General features: G+C 36.6%; 1 protein-coding gene across 1 annotated transcript in view; it reads left to right on the forward strand.

The window, feature by feature from the left end:
- Positions 1–20,665, forward strand: part of CFAP47 (cilia and flagella associated protein 47) — a 343,401-nt gene that overhangs the window by 35,540 nt on the left and 287,196 nt on the right. Inside the window, exons 22-26 of the mRNA XM_086608696.1 lie at positions 3,658–3,808; positions 6,249–6,349; positions 7,574–7,739; positions 14,391–14,583; positions 15,981–16,190. Coding sequence (XP_086464822.1) covers positions 3,658–3,808; positions 6,249–6,349; positions 7,574–7,739; positions 14,391–14,583; positions 15,981–16,190 — 821 coding nt within the window. The remainder of the gene's footprint in view (positions 1–3,657; positions 3,809–6,248; positions 6,350–7,573; positions 7,740–14,390; positions 14,584–15,980; positions 16,191–20,665) is intronic.

Consider the following 20,665-nt stretch of genomic DNA (forward strand, 5'->3'; position numbering starts at 1 on the left):
TGTTCCTCCTTTTGTTTCTTTCAGTATACTGAATGTTTGGGCCTGAGGCAGGAAGCCATTCAGCTACCATGTACGTTGTATCAAACCTGTTTCATAGATTCAAATGAGTTTCGGTAGCAGAGCTTTCTTGATCAGATAGATTTCTTAAAATCAACAACTTCTATTTATTTAGCAATTCTAGCAAAAAAAATTGGAAGGTGTTTTAAAATGCCCTCTAAAGAAAAGTTTACAGGTGTATCAGTTTTATTTAAGAATTGTTATCTTGCCTATACCAGCGTGTCATTTTCTGGCATCCTTGGGAGATGTTCTATGTGAACGCATAACATAAACCTCCTTTGTGTCACGAGCTCTTTAAAGCTTCTTTTGAAGTATTTTAATTGCTAAGACTGCCACTTTGTAGATGATGCCTCCTTTCCAATTAACATGCATAATTAGTGTAAATCATGACTCAAAAAATATTTCTTATAATGATATTGTCCTAGTTTTAGCTGGGACAGAGTTTTTTTTAACAGCTAGAAGAGCTCCGTGTTTTGGTTTTACTCAGAGGCTCACTCTGAGAAGAACGCTGAAAGCAAGCTGCCAAGGACTTTTCAGTGTGCCGGAGTGCAAAAACACTGCAGGATAAGGGGGGAGCATAGTTGGGACAAGGGGGACACGATTCCCCTTGTGATTTGTGTGGAACTTAAGACTGAGGGCCAAACTGGCCAATTAGTATTCCATATCATGCAGCGTCATGCCCAGTATAAAAGCGAGGGGCAGCCGGGAAGAAGGGCTTTTGCGCTTTTGCTCTTTTGCACTTTTGCTCTTTTGCACTTGCTGCGCTGTTGCTCTGCTGTTTTTTTCTTTCTTTTCTCTCTCTCTGCCCCTCTCTATTTCGGGGCCTCGCGTTCGTCCGGGATTTGCAGTTTTCAGGACAAGACGGGCTTCGCATACGAGGGGGTGGTGAGCATCTATACTGTATTAAATCATCTGTATTAAATCATTCTTATCTCAACCCACGGGTTTCCCGTTTATCCCTTAATTCTCTCCCTCATTCCTGGGGGTGGGGGAGGGGGAGTGACCAGCTGTGTGTGTGTGGGGGGGAGGAAGTTTTCAACCTAACCCACGACAGATATAAACAACCTTGAGTGTTTGTGAAAGAACTGTCTCTAGGCTGCTTGCTTCTTGCCCCTGCCTATATTCTCTGGTTTATAAAGTTAAATGCTTCAGAAAAATATCTCAATAGATAAATGACAGCGAAGTATTCACAGATTATTTGAAAAGCAACTGCAACTCCAGGAATAGTATAAGAATTTTTTTTTTTAATATTGTCATTAATTTTTGTTGAGTATATAATCTTACAAAAGATAATATTCCATTATGGAGTTTTAGAGATTAAAACAAATCATATTCTTTTCCTTAATGTATGTATAAGAGGAAAAATAATGATTCCACTTTGAAAGTGAAGTCCTAAAAAAATGAAATTAAGTTTTAATGCTGTTTCAGTAATATGTGTATTATGTGTGTGTGTATGTGTATGAATTACAATATGATTTCTAAGCATGTTGAATTTTTAAAGTTTTTAATTTGTAGTACAGGTTAGCTAATGAGACAAAGATACGTATGAATGAAACAAAAAGTCTATGATTTGTTCTCAATTATATAAATATGTTTCCATGAGTTATGTTGCCTCTGAATTTGCACTGTCGTACTTCAAAGCAAATGCAGGTTTTCAGCGAACATCGTGTCCTGCATGTATCGAATTGAGTGTCTTGCACATTATTTGGTTTCGTTTGCCAGTTCTTTGCAAATAAATCAGTTGTTGCATAGTGAGACTAAACTAAATTTTCCTGATAGTGGGAATGAGAAACAAGTTTTGAATAGCTGCTTTGGGAGAGGAATAAAGGGATTCTACCTTTTGTTGTCCGACATAAACATAGTAAACATAACAGCATTGGTGAAGAACAACTGCTGTGCTAGACTGTACTCTTTTACATTGCCAATAAGATAATGATATCTATTATAAACTAAGCATTTTAATCTTACCAAACTTGAAAAACTTAGTGTCGTTTTTATATATGTCATACATGCTAGGGCTGGAAGGATTTTCCAGCTCACTTTTTTACTGCAATACTTGGCACTGGTGTTTCAAGAGTTAGATTGCCCATGTAGGGAGGTGCCTGCTGGCTATAGGGAGCTGCCAAGGCTGAGAGGAATCTCAGAACCTGAGATGTGCACTGAGACGTGCAGTCATTCTCTTTCTGTTCTTATTACAGTGACCCATGATGCTTGGGAGTTAAGTTGGGTATTTATACAGCATTTTGCATACTATGCTTCTGAAAACGTATGCTGGGTACACTATACCCTATATAACAAACTTCTCATACAGCTGAAGGAGTGTGACAGAATCTTTGGTTTGTGTCTGTGTTGTGACTGTTGCATGAGATTCTTGACCTGGGGGGTCCTGTACCCTTTTTTTTTTTTTTTCCTCTCTTTGGTATTGTTCACTTTATAGTTCTCTTACATATATATTGTAACAGCTATCAGGGTTACCAAATAATGCTGTATTCATCTCTATTCTATCAAACATCTCTTATTTTATTAAAAAAAGTTTTAAAACTTTTTTTTTTTAAGATGGATTTCACAGCCTTGAAATGCAATGTTTATTACTTTCAACTACAAGATGAGATAGTCAGTTGTTTCTCTAAAACTGTAAGGAGCCACTGTTGTTAGTGACGTGAAATCATGTATTTCACACATACTTTGAAGTGAAAGGAACTTCTCACACTGTGAAGAAAAGATGCTTTTCAGTCTAGTTTTTAATTATGTGGTTTTATGCTACAAGAGCATGTTTTGAAGATGTAACTTGAAGTTTTTTATGTGGGTGACTTGAGATACTAAAAGTAGAAGAGTATGTAAATCAAATCAGGAGATTTTTACTCAGTCTTTGTTGATGTGTGCCTCAGGCATTAGCTAATAAAAAAAAAATCTTCTAATGGCATTCACTGTGTTAATTTTGAAAAGCCAATTCTGTGTTATAAAATCTAACCATTGTCAAATATGAAATATCAATATAAACCAAGGGACTCTGATGATCTCACTAGGAAAGCTTCCCCTCATCCCATGCTTTCCTCTTGATAAGCACAAGTACACAAAATGTTCCACAAGGCTCAGCACACGTCTCGCCCACCAGGAGTTCGTAACTGTGTGTTACAAACCCTGCTCTAACTCCAGGCACTGTAAGTGTGGCGTGCTTGCTTCTCGTTATCTAAGCTTTGTGTTGGTTCTGTTATGGATGGATATGTACCTCATGTCCTGGCTTAGGACAATTTTTTTTGTTTTTGCTATCCTGTCTTTTATGTGTTCTACTTACTACCACGTATGTGAAAGTGAACACAGAAGAACACAGATTTACCAGAAGCCTTGCCTGTAGCTGTGCTGATAACCCTGATACTTGGGGCATACTTTTTTTTCCTCAGTGGGAGGAAAAACCGGCTGGCCGCTGCTTACTTAAAGGACTCCTACTGGATGCTAATAAATAACCATCCTATTAACATCATGATCAGGTCCTAAGTTAATTTCAATTATTCTTCTGAAATGGCTATACCACTTAGGTGGTTCAAGAAGTACCTACAATTCCTATGGGAAAGTGACCACGAAGATATTTTTGTCCTGTAGGTGGCAGCATATGACTTCCTGCTTCCAGTTACTACTCCTCGCGCTGACTTCCCACTGACAGCGCCGAGCCGGGAATCTGCAAAGCACATTGTGGCTCCTCAGCCACAGGCGGTGACGGTGGCTCTTCCAGTCCGTAGAGTTAAAGCAGTCGGTAGGTAAACTAGGGACTTAAGCAGATGGTGGATACTTAACATTTGTCGTGGTGTTTTTGCTTGTGTTCTAATTGCAGAGGATTACTACTTAACTGAAATTTTATTCAGAATTGTATAATTTGTAAATTTCTTGGAAACTGGCAAAATTTTCAAATTTTGATTTGTATTTTTAAATATGTGTAAAGCTGAACTTTCTATACATAGTTATGATGTGCTGGGAAAATATGTGGGTTTTTTATATAATTATTTGCCTTTTATAAAAGTTAGTTTAACAAACCTCATTTTTATTTCTACTCATTCATTCATATTTCTAGACCTTATCATGCAGACCCCAGCATTTACAGCAGTTCATCTGAAAAGCGTAGAGTACGTCACCCATACTCTTTTTCTAGTCTTACTATGTCAAAATTAGGAGCTCTAACTACATTCAAAACTCTTTTTAAAAAGCCTCTGACTGACTCTGATCTTATCTGAGGGAACCGGTGGTAATTTAGTCTACTTCCTTCAGTTTTCTTTTATGTGTAGAACTGCGCTCTTCTGGCATCTTAGAGTTTGTTAGTGGCCAAAGTTACATGCTGTTTGCCTGCAGCAAGAAATTGGTATCTTAAATGATTCTTCTCTGCTTTTCTTAGAATAATTTGTAGTTCTCTTTAGTATCCTGCCTCATCCTTGTAGTCATAGACCTACACGTTGTGAATACTTGAGTCCACTAGTTTTCCTCATCTCAGTTTTTAATGTGTAGGGACAGTTTATTTGAGATGAGACTTGAGTGCTGAGCGTAATGTTTAAACATCTTGGGAACACTGAGGGAGGCTTGGCCAATTAGATGCCTAATGTGGAGTAAAAGCACATAAACATACAGATGCAGGCAACTAGCCTTTTTGCTCTTAAAAAAGATCTTGATGATTTTATTACATTCTGACAACTTAAAAATTCTGTCTGTTATTGATTCATCATTTCAGATTATCACTTTAAAAACTGAAAGTGGGTAAGATGCAACTTGGAAGTTCAAAGTTTCGATTTGACAGATATGCCTAATTCTCACTGCTGTGTGCTTTATGGCACATTTGTTTTCCACTCTCATATTTTTTTTTTTTCCCTGTGACAGTTTTTGTGGTTGACTGGAATTTGGACTGCACAGGACAGTACAGTTGGCACTTAAATCAATAGCTTACATCCGATGTTTGTACTAGGGATTGTTCACCCTGAGAAAAGAATCATAATAATCTTGGAGTAGTCAACCCAGTCTTTTAACTTCAGTGTAGTCAATATGTTTTTTTTACATCATGGATCTTTTTTTGATTTTTTTTTTTAAAAAAACCAAAGTTTGTAGACTGTTTGAGCACCTGGGAAAGAAAGCAGGTCTCTTACTTCAATACTTGTAATACTTTTCCCTTGGAGACTTCTTATCGGTATTTAAGAAAGCACTGAAAGAGCTAAAAAAATTCCCAAAACAAAACAGAAAAGTCAACTGGAAAAGACACAAGCGCTACCTCAGCCAGACACAAAGGAAGAGGACATACTATCAATGTAATGACCTAATGTGAGCTGACTCTTTTTTTTAATAATCAATCTCACGATATTTTTTCATGAGGTAGATAATTTCCTTTCCCTCCTAGTCTTTTGGTCGTGCTGTGTTTTCCTTGTACAAACGTTTTCTATGAGAGGTGAGGACTTCATGAGTGACGTAGTTGCATATTGGTGGAAGCATTCTGGCAGATTAGATTCCTGCTTTGAAACGATATTAGTTTGTGGAGTTTATATGTCTGTGCTTTAGAGAAGTATGGCTAGGATTTTTTTTTACGTAATGTGAGATACGTGATTAGGAAATCCTTTGGGCTTTTTAGGGGCAGGAGAGAATTGATCAACATACTTCCTCATTCATTGCGTGTGAAACGTGCAGATTTTAATAAAAAGATACTGTATGCTTACTAGGTTCATTTCTGGTATTTAATCAAGAGGCAAAATGAGATTGTTGCAACATATACTTTTGTTTTTCTAAATCCTCACTTTAAACTGCATCCTTTGTGATGGTTTCTTTGTTCGAGCTGTATGAAGTTAAGAGAAATGCTGTTTTTTATAAAAACTTCCGAGTCTTTTCTGATGATTACCATCACAAATGTAAACGCATTCATCTGCAATAGGAAGATCATGTGGCTCTTTCTTTATAGCATCTTTATATGAAGAAGAGATGCTATAATTCTGGTAGATACAAAATTTAAATAATTCTAATGTGACTAAAGGGTCATAATAAGACAAAGTTAAATTACAATAATTATATATATAGTATGGGAACAACAGAATGAAAATACAGCTTTAAAAAAAGAGGAGAAACATTTCTGCTAAACATGTACAGAAACAATGATTTAAGAAGGGACTTTGAGGAAATATTTGTCAAAATAATGCTGTATAAACATTTTAAATTATTTATTCCAACAGTACTTAACTCACCATTGGAGTTCTCCTCAAGGGAACTTAAATTTGCACAACATTCAAGTGGCATACATTTCAATATTGCTGATGAAAGTCTGAATTGTCAGGTACGTAATCACAAGTGTTGTTATACTTATTCTTGACTATAGCTTTTAATTACCCGAAAGCAACTGGGAAAAGAATACAGATTTGGAACTCAAAATTCAGTCAGGTTCCAAATATATGGTTTAAATATTCAAAAGATTTCCTATTATCAATTTGTTTAGTTTTTGATGTTATGTTTATCTTTTGATCACTAGAAATTTTTCCAAATTGGTCTTGTCCCGACTTTCTGATATATGAGAAAGTGTGAGCACCATGAGAAATTGACCATGAATTGTGTAAGAAATAGCTTACTTCCGAAGATTTTCTGCCTCTGGCTATACTAGTAAACTAAATAGTCACAATGCAGGAATGCAATTGATGTGCCAGGATGGTCAAAACAGTTAAATTGTTTCCCCAGTATGTTGTATGGTACTGATCTGTGCCAACTCACACTCTCCCCCAAAATTCCTTGTCATGATTTAGGGCTTAATGGGAAAGAGGCCGTAAATGGCCACAGCCGTTCTGTTTTGGAGCATAGAGAATTTGACTGTACGAATGCAAAACATACCATGCCATAATTTATTGTTTCTAATTCCCAAAGGCTTTGTTTGGAGATGATAAACAACAATTTTTGGCAATGATGAAAACGCTTGACACTCTTTTTCAAGTATCTTCAGAAAACAATCGTAATACAAAGTCAAGGCCTTTTCCTACCCATGGATGTGTTAGGAGTTGAAAGAGTAACTCTGAGATAAAGGAATAGAATTTTTTATTTTGTTTCCACCTTTGTCTTATTGAATTGAAATAATGGGTTTTGAAAACCTATTTTGAACTTCTTGATTTTTCATCATATCCACCTGTAAGTCTAGGTGTCACGATCCATGTGTTTAGTGCTTGCTGTGCTTCATTTGTATAAGGAAAAACTCATTTCTGTTTGGCTAAGCACTCCCACCATGATATTTTGATCTATTTACCTTGCATAAATGAGATTTTTCCATTCTGGAAAGAAGGTATTGCTCCTTATGAATGTGATGAGTGACTGGAAAGCATCTAGGCTGCGCTGATAGGCATACTCATCTTCTCACCTTACAGATACAATAAACTGGGTTCTTCATTGCTTTCTAGCGCTTTCTTGCTTTCACTCTGATCTGATTGCAAAAAGAATGCTTAGGACAGGGCAGTGTGAAAAGTGTCATGGTGTTTGCTGCTTTCTCTCTTTCATCATGTTCTCCTTTCTCTGCAAATATTTACAGAAACTTGACCTGAAGAATATCTCAAGGCGGCAGTTGACATGGAAATTGAGTTGTGATGATGCAGGCAAAAATATAGACGATGGTGTTTTTAAATTTAGTCTGCAGACTGGATTCCTTGATCCAGGACAAAAAATCAGTATTGATGTATTCTTCTGCCCTTGTAAGTAATTTTCTTTTTTTTTTTTTTTTTCCTACACTTTGGCCAATATACCATTTTCGTAGATTCGTTTAGATGACTTTTTATGATGGATCCTAACTAGCCCTTGTTTTAATTAACTGCCAGTTAATGAGACTAAATAACGAACTAAAATGCCAAAAGAAAGGTTTCTTGCAATTCTGAGGAAGTAAGACAACTGCAGACCTAACACAAAGCATGGAATCACTTGATAGCATTATTTAAGTCTGGTTTGCACATGTAAAGCCTCAAGTTTTGCACATATAAAGCATCAAAGGCTGGGATAGCTGAATCATTTTCAATACTGCTCCTTCATGTGCATTTAGGTTGACTGACTTAGATACTAAAGCTTTCCAAGAGTACTTGGAATGTGTGTGAACTTTTTTTTGAAATAGCCATAATTTAGATAAGAATGGAAATTTCCTCCATCAATGAGACACAAAGTCACTTCGCTATGGTATTTTTCTGAGTATTCTGCTCGGGCAAGCAGACCCTAAGTAAAAAACATAAAATAGATTTCTAACAAAACTTGGGAGCATGCAGGAAGATGGTTATCAAACACATATGCCAGAAGAGGAATGGTAGAACATGAATATTAGGGTCCTACCTTATTCCCAGCCAAGTGTTCATGGTAGACAGTAATGTAACACTGTATTTGAGTTGATAGATGAAGCTCACCAGCATATGCAGCTGATGTCTACAGAAGTCAGAGTCATTCTGACAGTTTTAGGGTGGTCTGTTTTGGGGACTCAGCATTCTCAAGAGGAAGAAAAGTTGTTTTGTTGGTTGGATCTGATCCTGAGTCAGCAAGTAAGCATATCCCTGTCCTAAAGAAAGATGTTGCTGCTTTTCTTTATGGTAGGATTGAAATATATAACCTCAGTTCAGCACTGGAAACAATTTAATATGATGATTAATAAAAAAATATAGGTATAAGAGTCTTGCCAAGATTCTGTATGATAAATTGAGAAGACTATATTAAATGTTGCTCTATAAATGTGAATATAAAAGAGCAGTATTTAATTTTTATATGTTGCTTGGAGTTGCTTACTGTACTTCAAAATGGTTTTCCATTATGTTTTATACCTTGTTGGTAGCTTTTGTCTTCAACTTCTGGTTGAAGAAAAGTCACATCAGCTTGTAATTTTGTTTCATGAGGTGGAAAAGTAATTAATGATTTTGCAGAATTATTTAGAAGGTTGTTTGTCTTAAATTCTTTTAATTATTGTTTTGACTAGCAAATTCTGACTTTTCTGAAGTAGTATTTCTTTGTGCATATAATACCTGGAAAGTTTCTGACCCAATCAGTATCTATAGTTGTAGTTTTTACACTTCTGAGCTATCCATGAGGTATCCATTTAGAAATGCATATTTAAATTACTCTATTAAATTATATATTATTACAAATTAAACTGAAAAAAGTTTGATGATATTTAGTATTGGAAGGCTGAACAAAAATATTTAGAGCATGTTTCTGGCTTTGTTTCATCACTTTTTCTCCCTTTCCCTTGCATTCCTCCAAAGTAAATTCCAAAACGCCTGTTTTTTTGGTTCTGAACCACATGTTTATGAAATAGCCATAAAAACATGTTCAATGTAATAAAGCTTTTTTACTAGGTAGATTCTGTTTTGTACTTCATGTGATCCTCTTGTTTTGGAACCAAATGATGTGATCTCATCTTCACTTCATCTATGCAGATACTCAATCAGTTTTTAGTGATAACTTATGTAGGTTATCAAAATAAAATAAAATTGTTTGTTGTAGAATTTGTTTTGGGAGTACTATGAAATAAAAAATCCAAGGATACTAGGTGAATTGAATGAAAATATTGTCCCAGGGTGTGAGAAAATGTTAGAATATAAAAATCAGAAGCGGTTAAACAGTGGGAGGAGGATGACAAGAAGATTGCATGAAACAGAGAGATACCATAGGAGAAAAATCTGGAAATTATCTCTTTTCAGATGTTCAGTTTTACAAAGCTTTAGAAATATAGCCTTGGAATCTCAGTTTACTTAAGGATGTAAGGATCTACTCAAAGCATGTCTGGAGAGTATGAGAGTATGTCTAGACAGAAGAAAGGCTTTGGGTAAACTTTGAAATTTTGAAAACTTTTTAATTTTAAAAAACTATTGAGATGCAACTCAGAGGAAAAGTAGGTTAAAGAAGTCAAGGAACAGAAACATATTTTGACCCCAGGTCTTTGTAGTCAGAATGTAGAGGAAGGAAGAATGGAAATACAGAATGTTAGAAAGCAAAAAACAAGCACTCATAGCCTTGTTGTTCCTTGAGATGCAATTAAAAAAGACACATGTAGTTTACTGTAACTCTTTCTTTTTTTTCTCCTTCCTTAAATTTCTACTTTGTTTTGTATAGAGTATCATATTTTTTTTTCTGCAGCATTTCAGGTAATAAATCCTATAAAATAAGTATTGTAACTTTGAGAAGGTATTTTAATAGATATTTTTGCAAAGTATGCCTATGGTTGGAATAACAGGATCATACTAAAATAATCACTTCTGAAGAACACATATAAACGTTTTTGTCTGCTTTGAATTTGAGAAACATATAGGAGAAATAATAGCTGCATTTTGCATTGATTAGATCAACGTATATAGTATATAGCTCGGAAAAGAAAATTGCTCAGGGCAATATTAGACTTGGAAAATAAAAATAATGAATTTGTATTGCCAGATATCTGGTGATTTTTAGGGTACAGATGAGCACAGTGTCTCATTTTCTCCTTGTTCTAAGTACCACTCTGGCATTTAAGACAGAGGAAATTAAAAAAAAAATTCTAATGCTATTTGAAAAAAAAATCTGATACTATTTTGCGCTGCAGCTGGAGAGGAATTATGTGCTAATGAATAGGTGAAATGATCATCCATATGATGTTGTTCTATTTAGGTATTTACATCATGAGAATGTATTAAAATTACTTGTGTGTTGCAAAGACTATGAAGCAGAGAACAGCATTCAAATAAAAGCTGGTATTTTGAATTACTGAATAAATTGTGTGTGTAAATACAGATGTGTATATACAGAAATATGAGTGATAAATGATAGTAATTTGAAGTTATTTGTATTTTTGCTATGTTTCCATATCTTTTCTTTACAGAAAATCACAAATAACTGTACAAATCAATTGCCCTGAATTCGATGTTCTAAGTATTTTGTCATGATTTATAGCCTACTTTGTGCTATACTTTTACTGAATATAATTGCTCTTGTGAAAGAACATTAGGTACATCAAAACCCACGCAGAAGACCTAGTTAATGAGTATGGTGTGCTAATCACCTTCACAAGTTTGTACTGTAAAGTTGTAGTATGTAGGAGTGAACAAAGCTTAAAATGAACTTTGAATATGCATTAGAGTACTTTGTTTAAATATGCTGCAGTGTTTATAATTATGAGAATGCAAAGTGCTATAGTAAGCTACAGTGTTAAATTAAACGTCAGAGTTTGTATAATGTGTGGTAATATGATGCTACCTGTTAAGAAAAATATACTAAATTTAATAGAGAACTGAAGGTATATTAATATGATCATCTTCTGCTGTGCTATAGTATGATGCATTAACAGTATATGAAAAAATTAATTTATCTTATTGTGTCATGAAAAAACTGCAGCATAGGAAGTTACAATAAATCTGTGCTCTGTGATCCCATGTGGAAAAATACTCACAAATGCTCCAGCGAGTTAAAATGGAAATTCAGTGCCCATGAAAGATGTGATGATTATGTAGAGGACACAGATGGCCATCATGACTTCCATCTTCTAGGGTTTCTTTTTTCTGCAACAGTGAGATGTTAAATAACTATGCTCTTTAACAGTTTCTGTGAAACAATGATTATTTTACTTTTGATTATCAAAACCCATGCTATTACACAGTTAAGATTTTGGAGGGAGAGGGGGAAATAGAAAATTAGAATTGTGCTGCTAGAAAGGAACAAGGAATATGGACATCCTTAAAGAGTTGGCCATTTAAACTAGCTTTTGCTGCTAGCTTAAATAGCAGCTGAAACAGAGTGGAAGGTGTGGGGACTTGAAATACTTATCTTCCAGAAGAGTGTGAGCAGTATTGAGAGGAGAACTTGCATATGTATATAACTGACTTTATATGTTTCTATTAACAAAGAATCTGCTTATAGTCCCCAGATAGCATGCTAGGGAGTTAGGCACTCTGAATTGGATGGGCTTTCTAGTGCAAATTGACTGAAAATGAAGCAGCTAATGAATATATACACATACGTACTTTGAGAAGTTGTGTTCCTTTCATGCATATTTTTTTCTAAGGTAAGGCAATGAATGCTTATTTCCCCTATTAAACATATCTAGAAAAGACAAAGGCGAAATTTCCCATATAATTCTACAGATTTTTTTAGCCCGTGGCAAATTTAGATTGACAAATTTTTAAATACCATCAAGTTTCCCTAAGGAAAATTTCGACATCTACTGGACTGCATCTTGTTTACCCTCTAGAAGTTAGTTAATGATGGTACATCAGAATGGTAACACCAGCACAAGCTTTGACAGTAGCCATGAAAGATGTGATTAATAGAATAAATTCATGACTTCATCTGTTAGTTCAGGACTTAATTCTTGTTAATTTCAAAGTAATTTATTTAACACGAAATATCCTGAAAACATTGGTCCTAGGCATTACAAACTAATGAACAAAGCTTAATGAAATCATTCCCTTTTTCTTTTTTTTCTATGGCAAATGAATGTGATTGTGTAGTTAATAGATTTGTTAGAGTAGTTATGTGTAGTACGGATGAAAAGTTTGTATGAGGAAAGCTTAACAATATTCTTTCCAAACTTTTGAAGGTTTAACTTTGGAACTACGATTAACATGAATATTTTAAAACGTGAGTTAGTGAAAATCACGTATCTTTGGTACTGACATATGCTCCTCTTCCTACATGGCATTCCATCCCTACAGCATATATTGGTTACAGCCTTTCACTTTCCTTTACCATATGCCATACTTATATATGAAGGTAGGATACCAGAAATATGATTTAGTTGGAGTGCAGCTGTAGGACAGTATACTGTCTAGCTCGTATATGGGAGTAACTTGTATAGAACATCTTTTCTTAAAAGCGTGTCAAAAATATACTGTTTGACTCTTCATACATCTCCGTGACCTTTTTGATGCTCTCTCAACTTTCTCCCATAAAAGGGCTAAGTGCCAGAAAAAGGTGTGTTCTTGCTGTATCAAATCGTAGAAGCACAAGCTTCTTAGCCTTCTCAGCAGTATTGTCTGCTAAAATTGATTTCCATTGAACAGGGAATTAGCCAGAGTTGCAAACACTGCAGCAAGTTCCCCTTTCATCTAGTTTTCACTTAGCCAGGTTCATGTTTTCTGGTCTGAAACAAAGGGATCTGTAGGCCATGTTCTGATGAGCTTCCATGAAACTTCTTTATTGTCATCTCCATGAAGAAATTGGCTGTTATGAGGAAGGAATAAGGCAAAATATTTTGAAGACACTATGTTTTCTTCTTTGTATATGTAAACAATGGCAGCTCTTTATCAGGCTATGAAAATAATTATCTGAACTAATCTCAGAAGAGCTTGTCACATGTATTTTGCTTGCAGTGACACATATGTGCTCATACAGACATGTAAAATACAAAATTATTTGTTCTGCTGTCTCTTTCCTTCTTAAATATTAGGTGAAGATGTTTCCATACTTACTAATCTGATGACAGAGGAGAATCAAAGAGAATGGTGTTTTTCTTGAAAATGAAAAGATTAAAGTTTTTGAGTTGCCTTACAACGCGTCATGCAGATTTATTGCTAAATATAGGAGGTGTTCGTTAGTTGGTCCTCAAAAACCAAAATTGTTTATTTTGTTAGCTCTTCGGTAGGTGGGAATGACTGAAAATTTGGTAAATGGCACTGCATGGTTTGGAACATCATTTTGATGGTGTAACGGTTGCGGAAGGAAGCACCTTGCTGTCCGTATCAGAGAAAGAAAATGTGCTTTTCCGTCCTAGAGAAAACTGCCTTGCAGCAGTGAGCAAGATAGTGTGGGAAGGAGCAGAACACAGGGAAACGGGAGAAACTCTCAGTGGAGGGTACAACCTGTCCTGCTGGCTTGTGTGAGGCTGCCTTGGCAACAGTATAGGTTTTAGTCATCCATTAAAATGTAATGATTGCCATCTTTAACGACACCAACTTTTTCTTGTCTTGGCAGTCAGATATTTCCAATATTTGTACCTTTATAAAATTAGCATTCTCTTTGTTAATTAGTGTAATTCATGATATGACTGCAATTCTTAAAATTCCGAGAAGCGTTACATTGATGTTACATATAGAGGAATATTAATACAGTAAATTAAGAACTCGAACTTTGGATAATTTCTGACAAGTTAAAAAAATGTGGATTTCTGGTTTGCTATAGACAAATGTTCTAAGCTTTCTTAATAAATAATTATTCTGATACAACATTTACTGTATGTTAAGCTATATTTTGAGTTAGAAAGCAATACTGATGACTTAAAAAAATATAAAAAAAATTAAAAACTTCTTACTATAACTCTTCTAGTTGCGTGTTTTTATGGTAATATAATTTGGTTGGGCTTTTTTGTTTGTTTCTTCTTTTTTTTTTTTTTTTAATGTTTTTAACAGCTTGTCCTGGGACATACGCATCTGAAATGTCAGTGTATCTAGATGATAATCCATCACATTACAAAATAAAATTGTCTGGCACTCTGAAGTCACCAAAGATAACTTTCGATCCCCCCTTTTTAATGCTGATGCCAGTTCCTCTGGATGTGAAAACTGAAGCAGCCGTCAATATCATTCCACAATATTATTTAAGGTAAATATTTTGAAATACATTTAATTTATTACAGAAATCCTGAATAATTCTTGGTTTTGTTCTCTTCTGAAAAAATGAGTTAATTTTTGTTTGTGAAGATTAGCATTAATTATCTGCTAAGCAGAGGAAAGCGTTTGCTTATTTAAGAGAAAATTCATTTAATTAATATTGCTGTACATTCAACAAGGCAATGTCCTGTCCTCAAAACATTCCACTCTGTCAGATGCTTTTAAAATTACTTTGAATAGCTCAGAAATTAAGAGGAGGGTCCTACTAGGACTTTTTGTTAACTTTAGCCAGATATCAAGATCATAGTCTCATTTCTTTTTTTCACACTGTGATCAGATAAAATCTTTCTGTTTAATTTTCTCTACTCCACAGGTTATAAAGCACTGTGGTTTTTTTTCTTCCTAGGCAAGATTTTAGTACTAAAGAGGATAGCACAAATGCTTTATTCCTGTCACTTAATATGATAAATAATCCATATATTTTTCATTTTTCTGTAGATCACCCACTTTAGTTATTTGAATTTATAAGAGAGCCTTTTTATAATCTTCATATTATGAAGCATAACCCAGCACCACACCTATTCCAATTTGATAGAAATGTTAATATTTTAATTTTTCCAAGCACTCTTGTGTATGTGTGTGTCAAAATAGGATTTTCTGGTCTCTAAAATAAAACTTTTCTGTTTGTAATTTGTAAAAAGCAGTAATATTAGTTTGTTATGCTCATGTAGGTATCATTTCAATACCAGAAGAGTTGGAGCAAAACTCTTTAAGTTGCCATAAATTAATGATACTAACTTCACCTTCAAATTATTATTGTCTTAGCTCATTTGAGTGGTTGTAATTTCTGAAGTGATTTATGTATTGTCGGTAACTCAGTGATTGGAACCGACAGAATTCCATATGGCCCTGTACTAACTGCCATTCTTATTTCCGAACTGGAACCTAAATTTACATAACTGGGGAAAGCATCTGAAGTATCTTCATGAATTTCTCCTTAATATTTCTATTGTAAAACTTGCTTTACCTTGTTGTGCAACAATGCAGTTTAATCAATATTAATGAAAGCTTTAAGTTTAGGAAACCTAAAGTAAGAAGTAATATTTATGCCCTTTGTTGCACAGTTAGTAGAAATTGCTCTTCGACTGGGTGTTGATCTACTGTGGGTCAATATAAAATGTTTCAGATACATATGTGGAAAACAGACTAGCATCTGAATGCTAAAGGAATTTTAATTCTTTAGTTTCACCTGATTTGTACTTCAAAACTGAAGTTATTCTTCTGTATTTAACTGTGAAAAGCAGTTTTGTAAACGTGTAAATCTGTGAATTAATTTTATTACTGTCAACTTGTGAGCACAAACACCATTGCTATTTATTTTTAACACAGGCAATCGCAAATTCGAGTTGAACTTCCAGAGCTTAAACTTGAAGATGGTGACAGGATTTACCCTTTTTCTGTACAATTCCCGGAAGGACAAGATATTATTCTCTCATCAGATGGCACAAATAAGAAACTAACTAGTCATATCAGCTTCAGATCATCTAGGCCTGTGTCATTTTTAGGGAATGTGTTCTTCATTGACAAAGAAGACAACAGGTAATGTGTGCAATTCAAATTCATCTGGGGGCAGGGTCCAAACCGATAAAGTTGGGTATAAAGCTCAGAACTCATAATGGTTGGGTAAAGGCATACAAGAATCATCCTGAAAAAAAAAAAAAAGGAAAATGAAAAATAGAAATTTATTTCTTTTTTCAACCTAATTACAGTTTGAAAACACAAAATTCAGCTTTGATCTCTAAGATAAGAGTCATCTAAGTGGCCAACTTAACATCTTGTATCTCATTCATATCTGCTTATGTCTATTCTTATGTCTTATTCTTATGTCTACTTAAGTTTTCTCAGATTGCTCTGGAGAGTCATGGCCTTGATTCAGCAAATCCCAATGTTTTCTATTATGAATTGTTTTCCTTTTGGAAAAATACTCTATTAAAATTAAAATTTTACAGTGCATTCCATGCTGGATTTCAACATAGTCTGATTTTGTGTTGAGCCAAACTCTGTGACGTTTTACTCCATTGAGCCTCTCTCCTACGTTTCGTTTTTTAATGGCATCAGGAAGAGCTGGTAGTTCTTATTACCTGTTTCCAAATCTTCACAAAGTTGCAGTGGAGTGATCTTGCAAAGGATAACTCCATTTTCAGTCCTCTCAAAAGCTTCAGGTGCTTCTCTGGTACCCAAGAGTTCAAGAAGAGACATCTTCAGAGTAAAGATAGGGAGACTTCTCGGGGGAATTACACTGGAAGTCAGCATTTCATTTTGCCAGGAACCAGCAAAGAACATGTCCCAGTCTTATTTTAAAGGTGCATCCCCCCTTCCCTCCCTCTCTCAGTGTATGTCATTCTTCAGCCTTTTGCACTCCATGCAGTTTGCCTTTCCCCCCCTGCGTTCTTCTATAGCTTTTCTTTCTTTTGTGTCTGTGTGAGTGTGTGTCTTGCCTTCCATTGGTGTGTTGAATTGTTTTTAAATTGTGGCTTTTAACTCATTGTTATATCTTAATCCGTAATTTTTCCTTCTCTGGTTTTAGGTTCTCTGTTTTTAAGCTTTTCGGAGCAGGACAGTCTGAGTTAGTACACTCTGATCTCTAGTTCTTCCTGCAGTATCTGTAATTTGTTTGTTTGCTTGTGGTTTTTGTGTTGTTTTTGGATTTTTTGTGGAGTTTTTTTGGCTACTGAGAAGGAAAGATGCATATGTGTGTTCTGAGATAGGAATTGGGAGCTATTAAGTGATTAATATGTTGATGCTTTTGACAATTTTTTTTAAATTGCAAGGGATAGGGCAGTATCTTTGAGCAGCTCTATAGCAAAACAGTTGATTCATGAATAAAAAGCAGGCTGACTCCTGATCTCACTGAAGCATTCTTTGGGGCCTAAGATAAAAAGGAAACATTTTAGGGGCCAGGTGATAGAAGACTGTGTGGACAGATGTTGCTCATATGCATCAGTGCAATTTATTGTTTACAGATTCTAAAAAAAAAATACATATATACACACACATGCACATATATGTGGAGTTTTTTTTGTGTATGTGTAATGCTAAGCATTCATCAAAGTATGCTAGGGATATGTTTCAGCTTCAGACCATACTTGTATGAAAAGTATACGGGATACTGTCTTTTCTCATATACTTACATTTGAGACACAAGACTGGGTAGCAAAGTGTGGAAAACTGTTGGTATCTTCTCCCTTCCCTCATGCTGGGCCCTTCAGTGTGTTCCGTGCTACCTTAGAGGGACTTCCCGGAGAGCAGCATCAGCAGAAGTGGGCAGTATCAGAGAGAAGGGATAAGGGACAGATATGCTTTATATTGTTATTTATTTTTTTATATATTTTTCTCAAATGCAGTCTTGTGCACTACGTCAGAAAACATTTGATTTTTTCAGAAGTGCTGAAATTATTTGGGAATATAAACTCTACAGCTGAGAAATACTTAGGAATTTACACAGTCTAATTCCTTAGATATAAATTCCTTTAGGATAGAATACCTAGAGTTTGACCGCAATTTGTATGCAGCGTTCAATTCTTTAAAACAGTGTTTAGTGATGAAAACACATGCAAACATGAAGTTCATACATCTTATTTTGATTTTATAGTTGTAGGCTGTTCTTTCATGTGTAACTTTACACGTTAACTTTAATGTTAACTTTAATGATAAAAAGCCATGCAGGTGGTCTCTCCTGCCCCTAGTAAATGGAGATTACTCTCCATGTTATTGAATGTTTTCTCTTACCGTTATTAAATGTTCTGAGCCAAAATAATAGAGGTAAAAGAAAATCCCAAAAATAACAGCTCAGGAAATAAAGTTTCCCCTCCTAGGGGTGCAGTGGGGTCAAAAGCCCAACTTACGTGCTTCTATACGAACACACGCAGTATGGGCAATAAACAAGAGGAACTGGAAGCTCTTGTTATCTGGGGAAACTATGACATAGTTGCCATCACTGAAACATAGTGGGATGACTTGTATAACTGGAGCGCTACCATGGATGGCTACAAGCTCTTCAGGAGGGATAGGAGAGGTAGGAGGGGTGGTGGGGTTGCCCTGTATGTAAGGGAAGGTCTAAACTGTTTAGAGTTAAATGTTGGGGATGACTTGGTAGAATGTCTGTAGGTGAAAATCAAAGGGGGGCCTATGAAGGCGGATATTGTAGTGGGAATCTGCTACAGGCCACCCTATCAGGACAGTGAGACTGATGAGCTATTCTTTAAACAACTGGGGGAAGTCTCGCGCTCACTAGCCCTTGTCCTTATGGGTGACTTTAACCTACCTGATGTCTGTTGGAAGTATAACATGGCAGTCAGGAAACAGTATAGGCGATTCCTGCAGAGCGTGGAGGACGACTTCCTATCACAACTGGTCAGTGAACGGACTAGAGAAGGTGCTCCCCTAGACCTGCTGTTTGTGAACAGAGAAGGTCTTGTGGGAGATGTGAAGGTTGGAGGACGCCTGGGGCCTAGTGACCACGAGATAATAGAATTCTCAATTCTAGGGGAAGTTAGGAGGGGGAGCACTAAAACGGCCAAGCTGGACTTTGGGAGAGCTGACTTTGGGCTGTTTAGAAGTCTGGTTAATAAAGTCCAATGGGAGACAGCTCTCAAGGGTAAGGGGGTGCAGGAGGGATGGTTACTACTCAAAAAGGAAATTCTGGAGGCACAGGAGCGAGCTGTCCCTGTGTGCCGGAAATCGAGCCGCCAGGGTAGAAAACCAGCTTGGATGACAAAGGAGATTTGGGAATATCTCAAAAGAAAAAGGGATGTCTATAAGTCTTGGAAGAATGGGCAGGCATCCAGGAATCAATACATGGAGTAAGTTAGGGCATGTAGGGAGATAATCAGGGGGGCAAAAGCCCAATTGGAACTTAGACTAGCCTGCTCCGTAAGGGACAACAAAAAGTCTTTCTATAAATATATTAATAACAAAGGGAGGGCTAAAGATCACCTCCAGCCCCTACTGGACTCAGGGGGTACGTTAGTCACTAGGGATGAGGACAAGGCTGAGGTCCTTAATGCCTTCTTTGCCTCAGTCTTTAATAATAAGGTCAGTAGTTCCCAGGTGAGCTGGCCTTCGGTGTCTGAGTGCAGGGAGGGAGAGCAAGTTGAAGCTCCTGTGATCCAAGAGGAACGGGTCAAGGATCTGCTCCTTCGGCTGGATGCCCACAAGTCTATGGGGCCTGATGGTATCCACCCGAGAGTCCTGAGAGAGCTGGCGGATGTCATTGCCAAACCTCTGTCCATTATCTTTGGGCAGTCTTGGCTCACTGGGGAAGTTCCGCTGGACTGGAGACTGGCGGATGTTACCCCCATTTACAAAAAAGGGCGGAAGGACGATCCGGGGAACTACAGGCCTGTCAGTTTGACCTCGGTGACGGGCAAAGTCATGGAGCAGGTTATCTTGAGTGCTATTAATGAGCACATACAGGTTAACTGGGTGATCAGGCCCAGTCAACATGGGTTTATGAAAGGCAGGTCTTGCCAATCAAACCTGATCACCTTCTATGACAGGGTGACCCGCCTGGTTGACGAGGGAAGGGCTGTGGATGTAGTTTTCCTAGACCTCAGTAAAGCTTTTGATACAATCTCTCATAGTGTTCTGGTTGAGAAACTGATAACTGCTGGCCTGGATAGGCACACCCTCCTTTGGGTTAAAAACTGGCTGGATGGCCGAGCCCAAAGAGTGGTGGTAAATGGGGCTAAATCCGGCTGGAGGCCGGTCACCAGTGGGGTTCCCCAGGGCTCAGTGCTGGGTCCGGTTCTGTTTAACATCTTTATCAATGACCTGGATGAGGGGATTGAATGTACCCTCAGTAAGTTTGCGGACGACACCAAGCTGGGAGGCTGTGTCGATCTGCTCGAGGGTAGGGAGGCCCTTCAGAGAGATTTGAACAGACTGGATCATTGGGCTGAGGCCAATGGCATGAGCTTTAATAAGGCCAAGTGCAGAGTCCTTCACTTGGGGTATAAAAACCCCAAGCATCGCTATAGGCTCGGGGAAGAGTGGCTGGAGAGCTGCCTGGCGGA

This window comes from Tauraco erythrolophus, chromosome 1 (genome assembly GCF_009769465.1).
Source record: "Tauraco erythrolophus isolate bTauEry1 chromosome 1, bTauEry1.pri, whole genome shotgun sequence".
Lineage (NCBI taxonomy): Eukaryota > Metazoa > Chordata > Aves > Musophagiformes > Musophagidae > Tauraco > Tauraco erythrolophus.